At 56.8% G+C, this 20500-nt stretch overlaps 7 protein-coding genes across 7 annotated transcripts; 5 read left to right on the top strand and 2 right to left on the bottom strand.

The window, feature by feature from the left end:
* Positions 1-200: 200 nt before the first annotated feature.
* Positions 201-584, top strand: BKA78DRAFT_352337 (uncharacterized protein; the record flags this gene model as incomplete). The annotated part of the gene is made up of 2 exons (XM_066891337.1): positions 201-259; positions 380-584. 2 exons carry the CDS (start codon positions 201-203, stop codon positions 582-584), a joined length of 264 nt encoding a protein of 87 aa, XP_066745940.1.
* A 294-nt stretch (positions 585-878) lies between these two features.
* On the bottom strand, positions 879-2899 carry BKA78DRAFT_312837 (maintenance of telomere capping protein 1). Its single transcript, XM_066888333.1, has 2 exons — positions 2273-2899; positions 879-2148 (listed from the first exon to the last, which is right to left on the bottom strand). Exons 1-2 carry the CDS (start codon positions 2817-2819, stop codon positions 1196-1198), a joined length of 1500 nt encoding a protein of 499 aa, XP_066745939.1. The 5' UTR covers positions 2820-2899; the 3' UTR covers positions 879-1195.
* A 606-nt stretch (positions 2900-3505) lies between these two features.
* On the top strand, positions 3506-6043 carry BKA78DRAFT_295081 (uncharacterized protein; the record flags this gene model as incomplete). Its single annotated transcript, XM_066886434.1, has 1 exon — positions 3506-6043. One exon carries the CDS (start codon positions 3506-3508, stop codon positions 6041-6043), a length of 2538 nt encoding a protein of 845 aa, XP_066745938.1.
* Positions 6044-6797: 754 nt separating this feature from the next.
* On the bottom strand, positions 6798-7927 carry BKA78DRAFT_126418 (uncharacterized protein). Its single transcript, XM_066882524.1, has 2 exons — positions 7872-7927; positions 6798-7799 (listed from the first exon to the last, which is right to left on the bottom strand). Exon 2 carries the CDS (start codon positions 7786-7788, stop codon positions 7000-7002), a length of 789 nt encoding a protein of 262 aa, XP_066745937.1. The 5' UTR covers positions 7789-7799; positions 7872-7927; the 3' UTR covers positions 6798-6999.
* Positions 7928-8121: 194 nt separating this feature from the next.
* On the top strand, positions 8122-9356 carry BKA78DRAFT_379334 (uncharacterized protein). The gene has a single exon (XM_066892937.1). The coding sequence runs from the start codon at positions 8489-8491 to the stop codon at positions 9053-9055; it is 567 nt and encodes a 188-aa protein (XP_066745936.1). The 5' UTR covers positions 8122-8488; the 3' UTR covers positions 9056-9356.
* A 3239-nt stretch (positions 9357-12595) lies between these two features.
* BKA78DRAFT_295078 (uncharacterized protein) lies at positions 12596-13807 on the top strand (the record flags this gene model as incomplete). Its single annotated transcript, XM_066886433.1, has 3 exons — positions 12596-12685; positions 12737-13621; positions 13673-13807. 3 exons carry the CDS (start codon positions 12596-12598, stop codon positions 13805-13807), a joined length of 1110 nt encoding a protein of 369 aa, XP_066745935.1.
* A 4743-nt stretch (positions 13808-18550) lies between these two features.
* On the top strand, positions 18551-20418 carry BKA78DRAFT_249942 (DNA photolyase, FAD-binding/Cryptochrome; the record flags this gene model as incomplete). The annotated part of the gene is made up of 2 exons (XM_066884517.1): positions 18551-19818; positions 19869-20418. 2 exons carry the CDS (start codon positions 18551-18553, stop codon positions 20416-20418), a joined length of 1818 nt encoding a protein of 605 aa, XP_066745934.1.
* Between the last annotated feature and the right edge of the window lie 82 nt (positions 20419-20500).

Here is a 20500-nt window from a genome sequence, read left to right as displayed (position 1 = left end):
TAATCGACGGCGACAATTTCCCACGCGCTGCGTCCACTCGCCCAAGACGATCCTCTTCTCCACGCATTCGCTACTACCGCCTCCGAAGTGCAAACAAACTTCTTGGTTGTGCCAGAAGATCGTGTTCTGGCTCGACAAGCTCCATACGCCACCGCATTGGTCTGCGCCCGTCGTCGAACCCGCCGCACAACCTCGCACCAATGGCGCAAGGCACAATCAAGCAAAAAGCGAAGCCCGCGACGGCGGCCAAGGGCAAGAAGTGAGTGCGCCTCGCCATCCCCCCTTCTCTTTCTCGCCTCCAGACCCTCTCCCGTCAAGCCGCCTCCCCTCACACGGGCCCCAAAAATATAACCCTCGCTAACCACCCTCTCCCCTCTAGGCCCGCAGCCCTCAAACCACGCGGCAACCGGCAAATCGCGCCCAAGAAGCAATCACTCATCACGCAAAAGAAGCTGCTGAAGAAGCACACGGGCGGGCTGACGGCGCTCACCGAGAAGAGCCTGGCGCAGCGGGCGGGGCACCTGGAGATTTTGAAGGGCGGCAAGAAGGACGCGAAGGAGGCGGCGGCGGCTAAGAAGAAGTGAAGGAGGGGTTGCACGAGGGAATGAGTGACGGAGGTCGAGGTGTGGATGGGATGTGAGAGAGAGGGGAGCGCGTTGTGGTGGGCTGGCTGGATGGACAAGGCACATCTCTGCGTTGATGGGCATTTTGCGGCGTTGAGTGTGCGTGGGTTTTGTGGGATGGCGCAACAAAATTTCGAGGCGTTCTTTTTGGCAGAGTGGGTGTGGGGGTTCCCTGCAGCTGAGGAGTAATAAGGAGAGATTGAAGACGGTGTATGAGCTTCTTGCTCGCATGTGTTCAACTATCAAAAGATGGATCGTAATTTCATCAAAATTACTCCTACAACAGCAGCTCGAACGGCTCGCAGAGAGAGAGAGAGAGAGAGAGAGAGAGAGAGAGAGAGAGAGCGACTTCCCATTCCAGCCACGGCTCAACTCACCACACCCTCCATACCACACCGAATAACCAAGCCCCCTGACCTTTTGCCAAATTTCAACAGCAACAAGGAGAAAAACCAGTAGAGACCAGAACACCGGAGGGATACCGTAGTTCCCTCAAATCCATGCCGTACTTGCGTGCTCGCATCTGAACATCAATCCCATTGAAGGCATCCAAAACGAAACTCGACGGCAGATCAAATGGCGCGCGCTGCCTCGCCTCCGCCGCTCTCCTCGGCCCTCTCCCGCGCCTTGCCGCGTCCGATGCCTCCTTCACCGACGCCCATCCGGCGCGCGACGTATCGCTGGGCAACGACGCCAACGGCCAGGCTGATGACCTCTTCGATCCACTCCGCGACCCACTCCCTGGGATCAACGCCGCCGGTCTCGATGATTTCCTTGATTTGCGGAGGCAGCTGGGCGACAGGGTCGTTGTTGCCTTCCTCGACGGGCGGGGTGCTGGCGTCGAGCCAGTCGGCCCATTTCTGCGGGAAGGACTGGGAGAGGCTGTGGAACGAGATGCTGTGGATGGGATCGTGCAGGTAGACTGCAAAAGAGACGAGCTCGTCCGTCTCGTCGGGTTCCTCCACCCCACCGGCGTCCTTCTCCTTGTCGGCCGCAGAGCTGGCGAACAGGTCCGTTGCGGCTCCGTGGCTCACGGCCTGCAGGGAGAGGAAGATGTCGCTGCTTCGGACGGGATTCGTCTCGGAGAGCACCTGGCTGGCGGCCTTGGCTGCCTCCTCCACTCCGCCCTTGCCCGCAAAGAAGTCGTTGGAGTAGCTCTCGGCGCTTACACGCGCAAGCTTTGTGCCTTCGATAAGCCCCTTGACGGCACTCATGTCACGTTGCACACCAACGTCGCGCCACCAGGGACCGTCATTCCAGCCCGCAGTGCTGCCGCCAGTGTAGCCGGCCTCGGAGGAGCGGCGGTGCTGGGACTCGGAACCGCGCTGGATGACCATGAGATCACCGCCTTCAACCTGGGACATGACGCGCGAGAAGGTGGCATAGATTATGGGGTCCAGTGAAGGGTAGTTGCGGAGGTCGTGGGTAATGTGGATTTGGAGGCGCTCATGTTGGGAAATCGGAGGCGCGAGGGTGTGGAGGAGGTGCGTAAAGGTAGGCAGGGCGCGAGATCGAAGCTCATCACCTGTGTTTGTCAATTGTATTAGCTGAACTGGCAGTGGAAGTTTTGTACGTTTGAGGAGCTGTCGCGTGCGAAATGAAAGCTCCATTTCGAGCTCCGGTTGTAATGTTCCAGCGCATCAACATACCGTAGGTTCGCAGGGCTCCAACATTGCCCTTTACCTGCTCCGCCCATCTAACGGCCTCTTCATTCTTTTGGATTTCCTTGACTGCCGCTTCGGCCTGCTTGGCAGCAGCAGAAGCCAGGCCCGTGAGGCTTCCCCACCATCCTCCTCCAGACGACTTGGCGGCCTCAGGCTCCAGAGCTTGCTTCTCGGCCGGAGGAGTCGAGCCTTCGTGATAGGGGCGCGTTCCCTCCCCAGACTTGCGCGGAGGGTTCTGAGCAGAGCCCTTGTCCTCACTGTTTCGCGGGGAACCAGTTGATGATGGCGTTACGATGCCGGTGCGGCGCGGCGAGCGGCTGTTGGTGGTCGAAGAGGAGAGTTTTGGGGTAGCAGTCCTGCTGGGCGGGCGCGCGGCAGCCAAGGCGGCGAGCTCAGCAACGGGGTCGTCTTCAGCTTCGGGTTTGGACTTGTCGGTGGGAGCTGGCTTTTGGGGGGCGGCGGCGGCGAGCTCGTCGTCGCCGAGGTCGTCAAACTGAGCGAGAAGCTCCTCCTTGGAGAGGGCCTTGGACATGGTGAGTGGCAGCTGTCGGTGAGGATTGGATGAAGGACGGGTGAAGCTGGGACGTGAGAAGGCGAGTGGTGGTTGTGGGACTGCTAGTGGTGTCAACACGGCGCTGCACCATCCCTGGGAGCCCGCAGGAGGGCGGGACTTGTGATTGGCTGTGGCAGGCTGAGCATCAACGACACGAAATGCTCTCTGCCGACAAGTGAAGCATCGCATCCTCTCCAAGCACTGCACTTGGCCACGCCGAGACACTACCTTCAGACTACATCCTCATTGCCATCTGTTGGCGCTCCCCTTGGATCTTTGGTTGTTTTTGTTGTCTCCCCCGAGTCTGCGAGGTTTGTCCGGGCGGCCATCAGTCTGGCAGGGCAGGCAGTCCAGTCTACCGTCGCCGTCAGCTACCGGAGCCTCCAGCCCGTACTCGACCCGGCGCAATTGCCGACCTCTTGCTGTCGTGTGCGCTCCCGTCGCTGCGAACTCCAGTCCCGTCTGCTCTGGTCCCCTCGGCCAGCCAGTGACGCTCGGGCAGCCTGACTTTCACCATGCGCACGCGCAGCGGCAAAGGCAAAACCTCCGAATCCGGCACGCCTTCTCCTCAGGCCAACCAATACTATGACCACAACAACACAACTTCGTCCTCTGCATCCTCAAAATCTTCCCGTCGCCTGACGCGCATCTCTTCTAATAATTCCATGCCCGAATCATCCAGCAATGACGGCCCTCCGCCTGTCACGGCTTACTACCAGCCGGGAGATCGCATATTTACCGTCTACAACATCCCTACAACCATCCTCTTAGCATACGAGGACCAGGATCGCTCCCGCAAAAACGACACTCCACGCGCAAAAACCGTCTACGAGCAGTTTCTCGAGATTGAACGCGAGAGTTCAAATCCTTCAACTCCTACCCTCGAGGGTCACGAGCATGAAAGGCCCAGGCGAGGTGGCAGGGGTCGCGCAGCTGCAAAAGTTCAAAAGAACTTCACCCCCAAGAAACGTCGCACTCGCAACCCCAGAGTCTCCAATGCCGCCGATGACGATGGCACCGTCTCGCGCGCATTGTCACCTGCCGCCAAATCAGACGACGACTACGTTGCTGACAAAATTGAGACCCGAGCAAACAATCGACCACGTGGTGATGCTCCTGCGCAAGAACCGTCTGATCAAACATGGGAAACGCGCAATCTCAATGAAGCTGCTGCAGATCCCACGAGTGATGCATCCTCAAACAATGCGGCCGTTGATGCAGTCGAACCAGACGAGACGATTGCGGAGCAGCCACTCCCACCCCGGCCAAGGGTGAAGCCTACCTACATTGACGAAGAATTAGATGAAGATGATGTCCCACCGCCATTCGCCTCGACTGAAGACAGTCCAGCCGAATCCGACATTGAGGACCAGGCCGATTTTGTGCTCAAGTCTCGCTTCGCCCCCATGACGGAAGCACAGAAATTTGTTGCCGCACTGACAAAGCATGCGCCGACGGAGCGGTCGACAGACATTCTCTTTACCCTTGCTCAAAACACGCAAGCTGCGCTCAAGGCGTGGCAAGATGAGTACCTGACAATTGACAAGCGCGTGGCTGTCCACGCTAACAACGGTCCGCGCAAACCCGTAAACGGCGGCCGCCAGCCGATTGATCCCAAGGTGTTTGACGACCAGAAAGAGGCGGACATTTACGGCTACGTTTTTGACCCTCGAAAACCGCCGGGAGCACAGGATCCATTCGGCCAGCGAGTTGGGACTGACTATGTGGGCGGACGGGAGCTGCGCCACCGCCGCGCGAGAGACGTAACGGCTGATGATTTGGCGCAAAGCGAAGAGGAAGTGGGCAAGAGAAAGAGGCGGACGGTCCAAAGATTTGAAGGTGCTACGGATACTGGCCCAGGGACGAGAAAACGTGAGCACGCCGAGTCCGAGACGCCTGAATCCCCTCGGCCTAGGAAGAAGGGGAGGGCCGCCAACGCCGCCAAAAAGCAGGGCTATGTTCCAGCTCGTATTCGTGAAATGAGGGAAGAAAGCATGATGACTACCAGCGCTTCAGAAGACGACCAAGACGACAGCTACGGTACTCCGGAGCCAAAGGGGAAACGACGAGGAAGACCTCCTGGTAGCAAAAACCTGGCGCAACGCAAAGACGCAGGCATCAAAAAGGGTCCCCGAAATAAAAAGAGTGCTGCACCTCAACCGATTGAGAATGAAAACGGAAGCAATGAGCCACAGCCACCGCAGTACCAGCAGCATGAGTCTCCGTATCCTCCTCCAAGCGCGGGTTCTGTTACGCCTACCTACCAACCTTTGCAACAGCAACAGCCATTTATGGTACAAGGGTACACACATGCACCACACACCAATATTCCGCCAGCATCAATGTCGCCGATGCCTGGAATCACTCTGGATCCAGGTTACATGAGCGGACATGGCAGTGTCTCGCATCAAAATCCATTTGGACATGCGTCCCTCGCACCTCAGCCGAATGGACATGTCCAACCCGTCTCTGGTCCAGGACCGACATCGACACCAACATCCGGGCCTTCGGGAAGAGCCTCGAACGGAACGGGAGGCAGTAGCAGAAAAAAGGGAGTCAAATCTGAAAAGCGCAGTGCGAGCATGACGCAGTGGTGGGCTGAAAGAAAGGCACGACAAGCCGAGCAACGACAAGCGGAGCGTCAAGCAGCAGAGCAGCAGCGTCAAGCTGCGGCCGGCACAATTGCGCAGATGAGCGCTGCCGCCATACCGCCACCGCCAACCGGGTACGGCGTCCCTGTTGGAGGAGGCATCGGTGCAGTTAATGGCTACACCGGGCCCTACCCTCCACCCCAAGGCCAACCGAACAACGGTGCATACAGTGTGACGGCGTACCACAGCGGGGCACCTGCCACGCAAAACTACAGAGCAATTGCCCCTGGCCCGCACCAAGCTCCGCCGCCGCCTCATCCCGGGCAGCATCAGATGCACCACCATATGCACCACCATCATCACGGCGCTCCTCCGCCTCCGCTTCCGCCCAATTCTTCCGCCGCGCCCGGCCATCATCATCAACAGCCTCTCTCGGGCCCTGCTGGCCGCCGTCCGCACACCCACAGTCATAGCCCGTTTGGCTTTGACGGCGCAGGCACCCCGCCCCCACTACCCCCGCCGCCGTCGGCACCAGACTCTGGCGTCCCCGATGATGTTCGGAGGGACATCTTGGGCCTTCGAGGGAGACCGGAACATCGGCGTGAGGGTTGAGCCGAGAGAATAGAGGTCTGAAACCAACTGTCACTTCGCTTCAGGATCCCGGTGGTCTGGTTCCGTCCATGACTGCCATGGTGTCGACATGAGTGTGATTCGACTGCTAGAGACCTGGTTAGGCTCTGAATACCCGTCCTCATCCCGAGGGATGGTTTCTGTCCTCACGGCCTTTACGTTTCAGCGTCAAACCCAGGCACCGAGAGACTTCGTCCACAGCATTGGGAGTCACGGGCAGTAAAGAGGGCTGAGGTTCAAACATGTATAATAATGCACTGTCTGTCCGATCAGCAAGGGAGAATGATGGCCTTTTGAGCTGCCTAGCATTACTGCGCTATCTTCTTGCTCTTGCCTTGCCCTACTTTTGATTTTCTCTCCTTGGTATCCACGTTCCCTTTTCGACATGGCTTCCTCTTGGCTCTCGTTTTCTTTCTTCTCTTCTCTGGGCTGCTTGGTGGCTCCAATCAATTTCGTCGATACCCTTCGAGAGAGGAGGTGGGACGGCCGCAGGGGATGTGCTGAAACTGCACCGTTGGGATGGACGGAATACATGCGCGCAGTGGCAGAACGATCGGTATGGAAATGCAGAATTGTGGTATGGAGGGATTACCACGTCGCCCTTGAGGGTATGTGGTGCTCGTGGTATACAGGTTATGGAGACGAATGTGTCCTGACGTAGGGACTGATAATGAAAACTTTTCGAATCTTGTTGGTCTATTAAAAGCTGTTTGCTGTTGCAGCTGTAGAGTTGATTGAGAGTGGTATGTTCCTTCCTGAGCCGCCACCGCTTCCCAAATGTCCGAAAATCCACATGTGCCAGTAACTTCTAGGGTCAGGGTCCAGCTGTGGTTTGTACAGTGGCCCTCCCTCGCAAAGACCCAGAGACTCCACCACACGCACCCAAATCATTCATGGACCGTGCCAATGCTCTTTTCTTTTACACGCTCCATGACCCGTCACCTCGCCTTAGCCCTCGCACCCGACCGAATCTCCTCTTTCCAACCCACGGGCACCAGCGCCGCCGCAACCTGATTGACGCCGCGCTCCGTGGCCAGCAGGTTGAACTGGCTCGCCGCGTTGCGCGTGTCGGCGACCTCGAGCCGAATCCCCAAGTCGTTGATGTGCCGCCGCGTCGCCGGGCTGATGGGCACAATCGTCGCGCCCGTCCCGATAATCAGCAGGTCCGGCTTGGGCCACGCCACGTCCAGCACGCCCCACGCCCGCCTGCCGCACTCCCAGAGCATGCCGCTCGCGTCGCGCAGCGTGCGGCTGTTTGGGGGACTACTGTCCTGTTGTCCGCCGTCCTCGTCGCTGCCGTCGCGCACCCACGGCCGCCACTTGAACGCCTCGCCGCCGTACAGCAGCACGCCGGCGCCGGCGACCTCGATGCCCGAGTTCAGGCTGAAGCCGTCCGGGTGCGTCGCGTCGATGGCGGTGGTGGGCGGCGGCATCGACGCCAGCACGTCCAGCGCGCCGAAGTCGGTTTGCGTCGTTTCCTTGCTCGCCGGCCCGCGGTCCGTCGTCCGCAGCGCCTTGCTCTTCGCTGCTGCCGTCGACTTGTCGCTGGGGAGCGTGGGTGACCGTGTGCGCTTGGTGCTGTAGTGGGCGGGCCGGTGGATGGCGGCGGCGGCGGCTATTGAGGGAGCGGGGTGGAGGGAGTGTGAGGAGCGCTGCGCGAGGGGGAGGGAGGAGAAGATGGGCCTGAGGGAGGAGGGGCGGAGAGCTGGCAGCGGTTGTGGTGGCATGGCTGCGGGATCTGAGAAAATTGTTAGCTTTGACTATGTATGCTACAGCATCTGATATCTTGGTCTGAACAGTTCCAACTTACAAGTAGATGTACGAAGAGATGGTGGTCTGCCAGAAAAGAAAAAAAGCGGATGGTGGTTGGACAGACGTGGTTTTACATCATCAGTCTGACTCGCAGCTCATTGGGCTGGGTTTCCGCGGCAGCTACCTGCATCCGGCAAGTCTGCATCCCTGCAACTTCAAACGCCGTCACTTTGGTCGCCAAGACTTTTTACGTCGGAAGCATCTTGGGCTGAATTGTTTCTTTTGGACCTTTGCATTTCACCTGCGCTGTTCACTCAAGACTTCTCGAATTCTCTCTGTCATCAAAGTCTCCAATCCAATTCCAATCCCCCTGTCATTGACTCACCCAATTGTTGCCTGCAAGTCAGTTACGCGCATCTACGCGTCTTGACACGCGCCTTTTGTCAACGGCGAGTGAACTCACCACGCCTTTTCTGAAGACTACAAAGGCCAGACCTCCGACATATTGTCAAACTTCGCCACCAAACTCTGGTCCCAACGCATTCAATTCTACGATATCAACGACTATCCACCACTGAAGAGTATCGACCGACCAACCTCCGATCCTGCTCGTCGCAACGCGCTGCCGACTTAACTCTCTCTCTCCCTTCCTTACTTCCCTTCCGGCCGACCAAAATGGCTTCCACGAAACCGACGCCCTCCACTCTCACCCTCCGCCTCAAATTCCACCGCACATCCGTCCTCCTCCACGTCGACCCCATCCTCTCCATCTCGGCGCTGAAAGCCGACCTGCTCCACGCAATACGCGACACACACCCCGACGGCAAGCTGCACGGCCGGCCGCTCCCCGCCTCCCCAAGCGACCTGCAGCTCGCGCGCCTCGTCGACCCGGCCGACCCGGCCCAAGGATGGCAGCTCATTGCCGACGGCGACTCGACCCCAGAGGGCGAAGAGGAGGACGAAGAAGCCGCAGAGGCGGCGGCACCGAAGAAGAAGGGACGCGGCAGACCAAAGGGCAAGGACGCCGCGGCTGCTGCGGACAGCGGCAATGGCAGCAGCAATGGCGACAAGAGCATGAAGTCGTTAGGCATCAAGGACGGCATGGCGCTGGCGTTTCGGTGGGCGGGAGAGGCGCAGCAGCGCGATGGCGAGACGGAGACGCTCGAGTGGGAGGACTGGGACGTCAAGTGGCCGCACTTTGAAGACACTTTCAACCTGGAGGATGAGGGCATGGTGGAGTGAGTGAGGCTAGGCCGTGGTGAGCGAAGAGGAGAACCGTTTGGGTTGCTGGAACCATTAGCGTGGTTGGTGGCAGATTTCTAGGCATGGCTCCCATTGCATCGGGGTGAAAATGAGGCCGGATGAGGTCAACGTAGGGGAGGGGTCCTGTGGATACCGGAAGACGAGTACGTGAAGGAAAACAAGACTTGAGAGGAGAGCAATCTCCCAATCTTCATTCCAAAGATTCAAGACGACTACAAGAAGCAAGAGACCAAGACATATATTCAGAGAGCAATCCACCAATTCCCCATTCCAATCACTTCTTCCCTCTGCAAAACACACACACCAGGGGACCCCTAACCGAAGCAGTGTCCAGGCAATGGAAGGGCAGTCCTCAGCAGTCACCAAAAAAAGCCCCATCATCCACATCCCGTCCTCCCACTTCACCCACCTCACATTACCTCACCTTACCTCACCTCGGCTCCCCGATTATTGCGCAAAGGCAAACAAGTCCAAAAAGGGATGGCCGTCGATGATGCAGACAAGAAAAGACCACAAAGACGACACGTGCGCGTGGGGGCCAGGCCAGGCCACCTCATCACCTATGGCCTCCCTCTCCATCCGAAGAGTCGGTCTGCAGCGCAGCGCGTCGCAGTGGCTGAGTCTGCGGACATACCTACGCACATTGGATAGGTATGTATGTATTGTATTGTACAAGACATATGCGTTTATGCCAGGCACGCGCTTGCTGCAAACACATGGACCTACTACATACAAGCCTATGTATGTATGGTACACCGACTGACTGCCGCGGCCGAACGGCCTAAAAGAGGAAACAGGAAACATTGGATGGGGGTCGGATTCGGATTATTCCATGTGCAGCACGACTACTGACGATGACGCAGTAGTGTGGAGTTTGATGATTGATGATCGCTGCAGCGGCGGATGGATGGACGGACGGACGGTGGGGGACAGATTTACAGACGGGGCCCGATGGACTGGCTGTAGGTTAGGAGTTGACACTCTGCGGATGAGCTGGCACGGAGGACGATGGAAGCAATAAATAGATTTTAGGTGGGTAGTCAGTGTCAGTGTCAGTGTCTGTCAGTGTCAGTGCCATCATCAGTGTCAATCCAATCCGTCCGTGACCATCACCGTCACCGCCGCCGTCACGGGCGCTGCTGCTGCTGCTGCGAGTAGTAGCGAGGTGGTGGGTTTGGGGTTTCTGAAGGATCAATTGAGGTCTGAGGTCAGATTTGGTTCTGCGGTCCCGTTTTATTATGGAAGAGATGGAAAAGTCAAGCTAACTGGGTATGGATGTCAGCCCAAGGGCGTGCGTGCAGGGCAGTCAGTCGGCATCTGCCGCAACGCAGACGCAGACGCAGACGCAGACGCAGCAGTTCGCAGGTGATAATCATCATCATCGGCGTCATCATCATCATCAACGGGGAAGAAGGACAGAGGGAGCCGGATCAAGTAAACAAGCCGGGCCTCGCACTCCCACCCACCGTCCGCCTGTCCGTCCGTCTGCCACCACCGCCGGCCGGCATGGACGCCGCGAGATGCAAGGGGCCGCAAACAGTGCGGTCCGACTGATGAGATGGCCAGACGGACCGAGGGCGGACGGACGGGGTCCAAGATGGAGGATGCGCTAGTCGCCGTGGTGGTACGTAGGTGCGGGCGGTACGGCGCCCGCGAAGCCCGCCGACTAGTATGTATTGTACCTGGGTCATCTTTTTTTTTTCTTTTCTCGATTGCGGTCTCTGGAAAAGTGGACGGAGCGTTTATGAAACAGGTGTTTCTGTTTGTGTGTTTGATGTAGGGCTAGGTGTTGCAGAAGCTGTGTATGCGTCGTGAGAAGAGGCAGTGGTCATTTGGGTTTCTTGCTTGCTCTTGCAGACAAGAGGTTTGCGATTTTCCTTCATCAGTCGGTCCAAATGTACGATTCGCAGAGCAAACTCCCTGCTATTTGAAGCTCTGCTGTGTACTATGCGTACGTGTGGTAGGTTGCAGAGCATCGGACCTGGGCATGACAGACCACGAGCTTGAGATTGCGGGGTGGTACTATTGCTACCATGGCGCCGGACTGTGCAGCAGTTCCAGCAGCAGCTCGGTGCGACGGACACGACAGAAATGATGTTGTTTTTGGAACGCTTCGACGTGCGTACGTTTTTTGACGGGCGGGGTAGCTGTGCGCGCATGACGATGATAATAAGAGAATTGGCGGTCTGGTTTCCTCCTCTGCCCTGACTGAGGAGTCGTGAGGACGAATGGGGCCCGAGTCAAGTTTACACGCGTCTGACGGCAGCTCGAAAATGGGCTATTTTTGGGCGTCGACTCGGTAAAATGAGCCCGATTGACGCAAAAAAGTGCCTTAATGACCGTGGCTGTGGGCTGGTGCACGACATGTCTTTCTGCCCCCACGCGCACTGTACACAATCCTCCACCATCCATCAATCACCCTCTGTCGAGAATTGACCGCCTACACTCGCAGTCGGCCAGCATCGACGCCGATAAGCCATTGCCCCGTTGAAGGATCGATATGCCTGTCCGACCGCGCTTTACCAAGTCCCCATCTTCATTTTGTTCAGCCGTGGCTGCACTGGAGGGAATGGCGCCGCCTCTCTGATCAAACGCGTCGGTTGACTTGACAATGTCGGCTCCGGAGCCACCCTGCGCCATTTCTACGCCTCGGCGGCGCGCAAGAGCTGGGAGAGAGCAGTTATTTCCAACTGTTGTGCGAGGCACTTTCATGGAGCTGGGCTGAATTCATGGTCGGCGCTTCGGCAGCGTGAGGCGCGGGTCCAATGCAGACAGAGTCCGGAGTAGCACTACCCGCTGGACTCTGCTCAACAGCAACATTATTCATGACGGGCAGCCGATTACCTCGAGGCACGCGTCGGCTGCCGAACCAAGAGGCCGTTTCATCCTCCGGGATGGTCATCCTTCGCGCAACCCAACGCTTCGTAGGGCAACTGCTCGACAGCGCCGCAACCCCAGCGTCGATCTCAAAACCCGTCATTTGCTTCGCCCAGGCACGCGCGATTCTTCTGTCAAGCCGTGCGTTGCCCGTCGCTGCGGCGCTGCAAATGAAGCCCGGGGCTCTGGATGAGCTCCAATGCGGCGCCGGCGTGGGAGACGCAACCTAACGCTCCAATGTACAGACAGCTCCACCACCACCACCACCTTTCTAAATCTGGCCTGTGCCCTCCGCCCACCACTGCACCCTGGTCCATCCCGTCGCAGGCCTCCCAGTCTGATCTCACTCTTTGTGTGTGCGTCGTGTGGACATGTGCCCAAAGCTTCTACTCTCTCGCAAGCCCTCTTTACCCGCAGCCGCCTCTGGCAATCCTTTGAAACAATTTCCAAGGGTCCACCTTTTCAGCCTTGCTGGATCAGCCCTTTTGTCATTGCTTGCTCGACAAACTGTTCATGGCGCCAGCCCCGTGAGTCGCACTACTTTGCCTCACAACATCCTGGCTCAGCTAGCCGAGTCTACTACATATCAGCCCCAAGGTGCATATCACACACTCAAGATATCCATTGCTTCTTCTCAGAATCATGTCTCCTTCAACTATGCCATACCTTCCGAACAGCATTCACGACAACATGAAAGCAGACCCTTCATGGACGTCGACCATGGCTATGCCTGTACGTTTGTATGAGGACTCATCACTTACGAAGACTGACTCAATCTGCTAGCATTCCTTTGATCCATATCCAATGCCCTTTCCCAGCAGCAGCGCATCATTCTCTGCTGTGCCCGAACAATCTCTACACACATCGAACATGATGGACTTTTCACTGCCTGAGGATCTCTCCGCCTATGCGAGCGTTCTTGAAACATACACGGATTATATTCGTCCAAAGCTGCCAGCGGGAGGACCGCTTACCATCAACACCCACGGCCTGTCTGCCCTTCCAAACACCGGTCTTCCCCTCCGCCCGCACAGCAGCCCATGCGTGCTCAGTCCTTCCAAACCGGACGGCTCCACATTTGACACCTGGCCTTCACACTACGTCAGCTCCATGAATCAGAACAACAACCTTTACCCCCTTGGAAACCACAACTCAATGGCCTTCAGTCAACCCGCTTCGACGTCTACGCGGACCAAAACTTCTTCTCCACCTCGGGTTCTCGCACCCGTACCTATCCGCCCGTACCCATCACCCAGCAACCTGGCAAAAAGAGGAACCACTTCGCGGAGCAACTCTCGGGGCAAGGGCACCCCGAAGCTGAACAAAACCAAGAAGATCGGCTCGGGGATAGGATCCGTGAAGCGCCCGACGGTCAAGCGAGTCGGGTCCTTTGGCCTCGGACACTACACGCAACCAAAGACAGAGGATGCTCTCGCCAAGGAGAATATGGCCAAGTTCCTGCTCGAAGTAAAGGTGGTGAAAGACGTCTCCTGGAAAGACGTCCGCCAAGCCTTCTTGGCCAAAAGGGACGAGGATTGCACCGTCGAGCAGCTGCAGATGCGCTTCACCCGGTTCTGTCGGGACACGGGGCTGTGGACGGAAGAGGACAACGACTCTCTCAAGCAGGGCAAGTACGACATGACCAAGTTTGCCATCATCAAGCAAAGGGTAAGCCTGTTCGTGTCCCCGCTTTGGACGACCTGAGCTGATCAAGACTAGATGCACGAGACTCAAATTCTTTCCAAGCTGGGCAACCCCTACGCGCGCATCCCCCAAGCGCCGCCAGTGCCCCTCCGCCGCACCCCCTCCGCGGAGGACATGGACTGTATGGAGTGGCTGGAGCAAAGCGATTAGTGAGCTGAGCTCCATCGCTTTAACGCTACAGCAATTCCCGAGCGTGCTGGCGCACACCCCCTGATCCCCCTTTCTCGGCCTTCCTTTTCAACTTGCACTTTCGGTTTCGTCTATACCCTCAACCCCGCATTTCCTACAATCGCTAGATGTTCGTCTCACGACTGCGCTCGCTAAAAGTCTCTCGCAATCCTGCTGTTTTCATTTCTGCTTGAATTTCCTTTCGATTCCCTCGTTGGATACCCTGATGGTCTTTTTCCGCTGCGGATTGGTCGCGGTTCATGGGGTGGCTTTTTCAACTCTTTCGTTGCGTTCCAGTTCCCACATTTCGAATGTCATGAATCTACAGGTCCTGCATAGCTCCCGGTATGCGAGATGGGTACATGGGTCATGTACAGCGGCAACAGGCAAATTTGCATCGTGCACATCATTTGATTGGACGCACGCAGTCTTTACAACAGGAGTCAAGGTTTCTCACTTTTTTGGGCGTCAAGGTCCCGCGCACTTCATCAAACCGCTGCTATCTTTAGACGCATATATGGAAAGGGAGGGACGGAGGGGGCCAGGGCCAGCAGCGAGATATTTCTGGGCGCGTCAATGTCGTACAGAGGGCGGCCGCGTGCTTCTCAGCTACAATCTACCCACCTACCCGTCCAGGTGGACTGGAATATGGATGGGTAGCTCCCGCGGATTGCTTGATGGCAGTTGCCGCCGCCGCCGCCTCCCCAATCTAGAGAACTGAGCCGTCTTACTTGCCGCTTTGGTTTCGTTTGGTTTCATTTCGTTTGCGCGCGTCTGTGGTCTTTTCTTGCTTATGCCGTGGCACTTCCAACGGAGCTTTCTTTTTCCTTGCCGCTAAGGCTGGCGTGTGGGCGGTGACAGTCTCCTGATTGCGAGCCGTTGGCACGGAAGGAGCTTCTGTTGCTTGTTGCCTGTTGCCTGTTGGATTGGCCCTTCGCTTCCGTGCAGACGGAAAACTCAATGAACCGCGCCTCTCCCAACACCATGATTACCCCACCTAGCCGCGCAGGTGATCTGAGTATGCTTAGCTTGATATGGCGGCATCGGTGGTGGTGGTGATGGTGGCGGCGGCGTGTATTCTCGCTCCCGCTGAGCATCGACACTGCGCCGCCACGAGCAGTGATCGCCATCCTCTGCGGGAGGATCATCGCGCTGACTTGCGCTGCTACCATTGCGGATCCTAGCGGCAAGAAGTCTGTTCTGATTGCCGCTGCGAAGACCGTTGGGACTTGGAAGGAAAGCGTCTCGACTTGGCTGTGTTGGCTGCTCTATGTCAGTGGCTTGGAACACCGGTTATGACGGAGCTGCGTATGGTCAAGTGTGAATGGCATGGAAAAGACCCAGCCGGCTCGTGACGAGACTTGTTGGATTCATTCTGGACATTCACTGCACGGCAAGGGGCGGTTGCCATCATCTGAAAGGATGGAGTCTAAAAGCAGTGGCTGTAAAAACTTCCGAATCATCCTTTGGTCAATCAAATCAGGCAGATGTGCGGTCTTACTTCTGCTGGACGCCACTTGAGCAGCATGCTGTGTTGCCCCTGATTCTTAGTGCGGCATCGAGCAGGCGTATCGCTCAGGCTGCACCTGACGACCTGTTGATCGGCGTGGGAGAATTCAGCACGGCTCCGAATTGCTTCAAAGTGCCTAGGGAGCAAGTTGGACAAGTGAGGCGCAAGAACGGAGACAAGGACAGGGCCTCGCTGATACCACGCTCCACTCCCATCATTTGACAACCTGAGCAAACATCAGTCCTGTACTGCTTTCCCCGACTTCGCCCGAGCCATGCAACTGTCACATGAGCTTCGAAAGCAAGCACTCAGCACAGCGGCATACGTCACCTCGTAGCTAGCAGGCTACAAGGCAAACATTTGCTCCGATCGATGGTTGCTGCGCCGCCAGCTGGCTGCAACGCCGTATTGTGTCGACACGCAGGAACCGATATGATGGACTCCCATCTATCTTTTCATTGCTCAAGTGCATCCACCATCCAATTAGGGACAAACAACACTGCACCCCATGCATAATCCAGAGGCATGGGTAGAGTGGGAAACTTCCTGGTACACCCCTGGCCCAGCAAGCAAACCTACGCCTCATCAGCTCCAGCCTTGAGTGCAACCTGGAAAGGACGACGTCAATTCACCCAAGCGCTGCTTTTTTCCGACCCTTTCCCATCCGTGTCATCCCTCCTGCTCATCCTCACCTCGCCGCTGCCGGTTCATCTCCCGTTCTGGTCTCCACTCATCCACCCAGCAAAGACCCCCTTGTCTGGAGTCTTCGGGCTCGCCACTCGGTGAAGACGGAGGCTTAGCCACCCAATCATGAGGATCGGGTCCTATCAAGAAATACGGCGACTAGCTTGACTGGACTCGGTGTCCCAGCGTCAGTGTCTCACTCACTCATTCGCCCTTCCTGCCAGTCTCCACCCTGTCCCCAACCACCCATCACTATGATACTATCCTCCACTTCTACAGCAGGAGGAAGCGCCTCAAGCCACTATCACCTCACCCGCCTCCGCTCCAACACCTCTTCCTTTCCCCTCCTGTACTTCCATGAGACGATCACGCGGTGTTGACTCAACTTCAGGCACTGATGCAGCCAGGCATGCCTGTACCGACGAAGGAGCTCGCAGCATCAGCGCCTTCTCCGGCGGCGTAGACGCAGGCTTCTGTGTGTTGCCAACGAGATGCGCAGCACTCCCGCGCGAGCTTGACAGTTGAGCCGCCGTCTGGGTTGGGCTCGAACGCGACAACAGGCATGCATGTGCGTGCACTCCTTGATGCCAATGATCGACGATGCGATTCTTCGCGGGACCCTAACGGCCCTTCTGAAACGGCGTTCGGATTCCTCCACGACTGTGGATGGAGTGAGAGATGGGGGGGAGACTGCCGCCGACCGACCAGCTGACGACTGTACTGTGCCAGGCTCCTCTCCTTCGTCGCCCGCAAGCAGGCAAGCCCCCCTCTGCCCGGTTGCATGCTTGCCTGCGCTGCTGACTGGAGAGACGGCGTCGCGTTTTCCCGCCCGTCCGGAACGGTCCGTCTGGAGCGCATCCATGAGCCTGCGCCTTGTCCGTCACCCAGTCGTCAGCTTTCCACTCCCTTCTCATCTTCGCTCCTGTCCAGTAGCATAATCAAGCGGCATCGCTCAGCCTTGCCGGTACCGTGGATGGAACGGCCAAGGAAGGAGGGGGAGACGTCAAGAGAGGCACAGACTGACGGACAGGGCAGCCCAAGCAGCCCAACAGTCCAACAGTCGGCGAACTGGGCATGAAAAATAGGCGCGCTGAAAATGGCAGGGAGGGGTGGAAGACAATCATGGCTGTCGTGTTGGAAGGCGCGGGGGGAAGAGAAACAAGAGGCCTCGACTCGAGATGGCATCTCTTGTTCCGTGCTCGTCGTCTCTCCCTCGAGAACAGCCTCGTCAACTATTCTGAGTGAGGCGCAGTCTGTAGGGCGGCACATGTGGCGTAGCTTTGCGTGGCGTTGCTCGCAGTCGTCGCGCTGCTGGCTGAGAGATGTGAGTGCCTCCTGTGCCACATCAGATTACAACCACAACACCACGCACTACGCCACAATCTGCACACATGCGCCCCAGGCCGAGGCTCGCACGTTCCATGTGTTTGACTATCCGTGGCGTAAGTGCGTGCACCTGGTGCAGGTTCAACAGTCCGATCGCAATCATTTGTAAGAGCCGGTTGATTTGACCTACACTCCTAGAAAGGTGAATCAGGCAAAGGAGAGACCGACGCTTGGTTTGACCGCCTCGACTGACCTCCCAGTGACTGTGAATGTGGGATTCAGATAGAAAATTGCGAGAGATGGAGGCAGATGACGTTTGTAGGAAAGCAAGGTGTGATTGTCTCAGAGTCAGAGGGGGATTCGTTGCAGGACAAAGAGCCTTTGTGATATAATAGGGATTCATAGAACAGTCCGGAAAGCATTTACTTGAAGATGAGGAGTACTGTGATGGCAGATGGTGTCGGAACGTTTTGAAAGATCAAAGAAAAATTGCTGTCGATCCAGCGGTGTGTTTTGAGGGCACTAGACTACTTGAGTCTTTTAGTCCAGGTCCTCCTAGCTTCGAGCCCGGTGTAGAGGTCAAGAGTCCCTCCAAAATGCTACCACCCATGCTCTAGATGACTAGCCATGCGGGCGCACCGTTTACACTCTTTCCTCCAACCAAATCCACAGCGGTGCACCATCTCTAAGGCCACAGTCCAGGCATCATGGTGGCGTTGAGAAAGAATGCAGAACTCGCCAACGAACAATGCGTGATGGTGACGAGCTAAGATAAATTTTGATGTTGACATGTAAGTCCTTTCAAAGTGGCTGCAAACAGAGGGTGTGGTCGAAATAGGCGGTAGCGGCAGGCAAGCATTCCGCACGGACCATATATGGATAGACGTCATCGAAAAAGTGTCCCAGAGCCCGACCTCGATCTCGCCCGCAGATCGATTCGCGCGTTACAGATCAGATCCAACAGGGGTAGAAGCCACCATGCGCGCCTTTGTTCCTGGCACCATGCTTCTAGCAGAGCACCCAAAACCGACACCTGTTGAAGCTCCTCCACCTCTCTCTCCGCTACACAAACGCGTCCTCAACTCATGCGCGTCTTACACCAACTCCTTCGACCTTCGATCTTTCAAAATACCACCATCAGCTTTGGATTAGCGCGTTTATCGCCAACCACTGTCAGACGCTTCAGCTGCTCAAGGACGATTGCCATGCCAGACAAACGCAAAGCTCCAGCCTCTAGTGGCTACTCCGATTCTGCGGGCTCGGCATCCAACAAGCGGTCCGCTGAATCGACGCCTCGCAAGGCCATCAAGACAGAAACGTCCAATGGCACAAAGAAGGAGGAGTCGCCGACCGACTTCGACCACACGCGTGTAGAGGAGCGCTTCGGCATCGTGCAGCGCGAATTCTATCCCGCCGAAATGTCAAACAAGCGCTGTGCGCAGTACAACAACAACGAGATTCCACGGCCTATCGAGGTGCTTGAGAAGGCCATTGCCGAGACCAAGAAGGAGCGCGAGAAGATCAAGTTCGGCGATGCGGTTGTGCATTGGTTCAAGCGCGACTTGCGGATCAAGGATAACAAGGGTTTGAGCATGGCAGCGAAGAAGGCAAAGGAGGGTAAGGTCCCGTTGGTCTGCGTGTTTGTTGTAAGTCCAGAGGACTACCAGGCCCATTTTACGTCACCGATGCGCGTGGACTTTGATCTCAGGACGCTCGAAGTGTTGAAGGCCGATCTGGCCGAGCTGGACATACCGCTACTCGTGGAGACGGTGGAAAAGAGAAAGGAAGTGCCAGCGTGGTTGATGGGCAAGTGTGACGAATGGGGCACAAAGCATCTGTTTTGCAACATTGAATACGAAGTCGACGAGCTGAGACGGGAGACAAAGCTCACGCGGTCTTGTCTCAACCAGGGCATCAACTTGACCGCTGTGCATGACGATGTTGTTGTTCCGCCCGGAGCCCTTGCTACCGGCGCAGGTAAGCAATATGCCGTCTACAGCCCATGGTACCGAGCATGGGTAGCGCACATTCACAAGCACCCCAATCTTTTGGACGAATGGGAATCTCCAGGCCAAAATCCAGGGGATGCACGAAAAAAGTTTAAACACCTTTTCGACAGCTCCATCCCTCAGGCCCCTCCAAACAAACGCCTGTCGGCTGAAGACAAGAAAAAGTTTGCGTCACTTTGGCCTGCTGGCGAACACGAGGCACACGCTCGTCTGGACAAGTTTTTGGAAAGTAGGATTAAACAATACAAAGACAAGAGGAATCTCCCGGCTGTGGATGGCACGGCCAAGGTCAGCGTTCACCATTCTGCTGGAACCCTGGCTGCACGAACCAGCGTGCGCATGGCGAGAGACAAGAATGGTACAAACAAGTTGGACAGCGGCAACGCTGGCATCATGTGCTGGATAAGCGAAGTAGCCTGGCGAGACTTTTACAAACACGTCCTTGCCAATTGGCCTTATATCTGGTAAGTTTTCTCAGCATGCCTCCATTAGTCAAAACTCACATTTTCCGCAGCATGTTCAAACCATTCAAGTACGAGTACACCAATGTCGAGTGGGAGTACAACGACGACCATTTCAAGAAGTGGTGCGAGGGCCAGACTGGTTTCCCGATTGTCGACGCCGCTGTCCGCCAGATGAACAGCATGGCCTACATGCACAACCGCTGCCGCATGATCGTCGCCTCGTTCCTTGCCAAGGACCTCTTGCTTGACTGGCGCATGGGCGAGCGCTACTTCATGGAGCACCTCATCGACGGCGACTTTGCGTCCAACAACGGCGGGTGGGGTTTCAGTGCCTCCACTGGCGTTGACCCACAGCCATACTTTCGCATCTTCAACCCGTTGCTGCAAAGCGAGAAATTCGATCCCGACGGCGAGTACATTCGCAAGTGGGTCCCCGAATTGCAAGATGTCAAGGGCAAGGCGATTCATGATCCGTATGGCCGAGGCGAGGGCAAGAGGGCGAGCAAGGCCGGATACCCGAAACCCATGGTCGACCACAAATCATGTAGGGAGAGGGCGCTGGCGCGGTACAAGGATGGGATTGGGAGGAACACAGCGTAAGAGACTGTATCTGGCGCATGCAGGTGTTGAGAATGAAGAACTGGCGCTTGATTTTTGTATGTTTTTGACCTGCATTGAAAAC

Source organism: Phyllosticta capitalensis (genome assembly GCF_038381095.1).
Source record: "Phyllosticta capitalensis strain CBS 128856 chromosome Unknown BKA78scaffold_4, whole genome shotgun sequence".
NCBI lineage: Eukaryota > Fungi > Ascomycota > Dothideomycetes > Botryosphaeriales > Phyllostictaceae > Phyllosticta > Phyllosticta capitalensis.
This window is presented reverse-complemented; position numbering and strand designations above follow the sequence as displayed.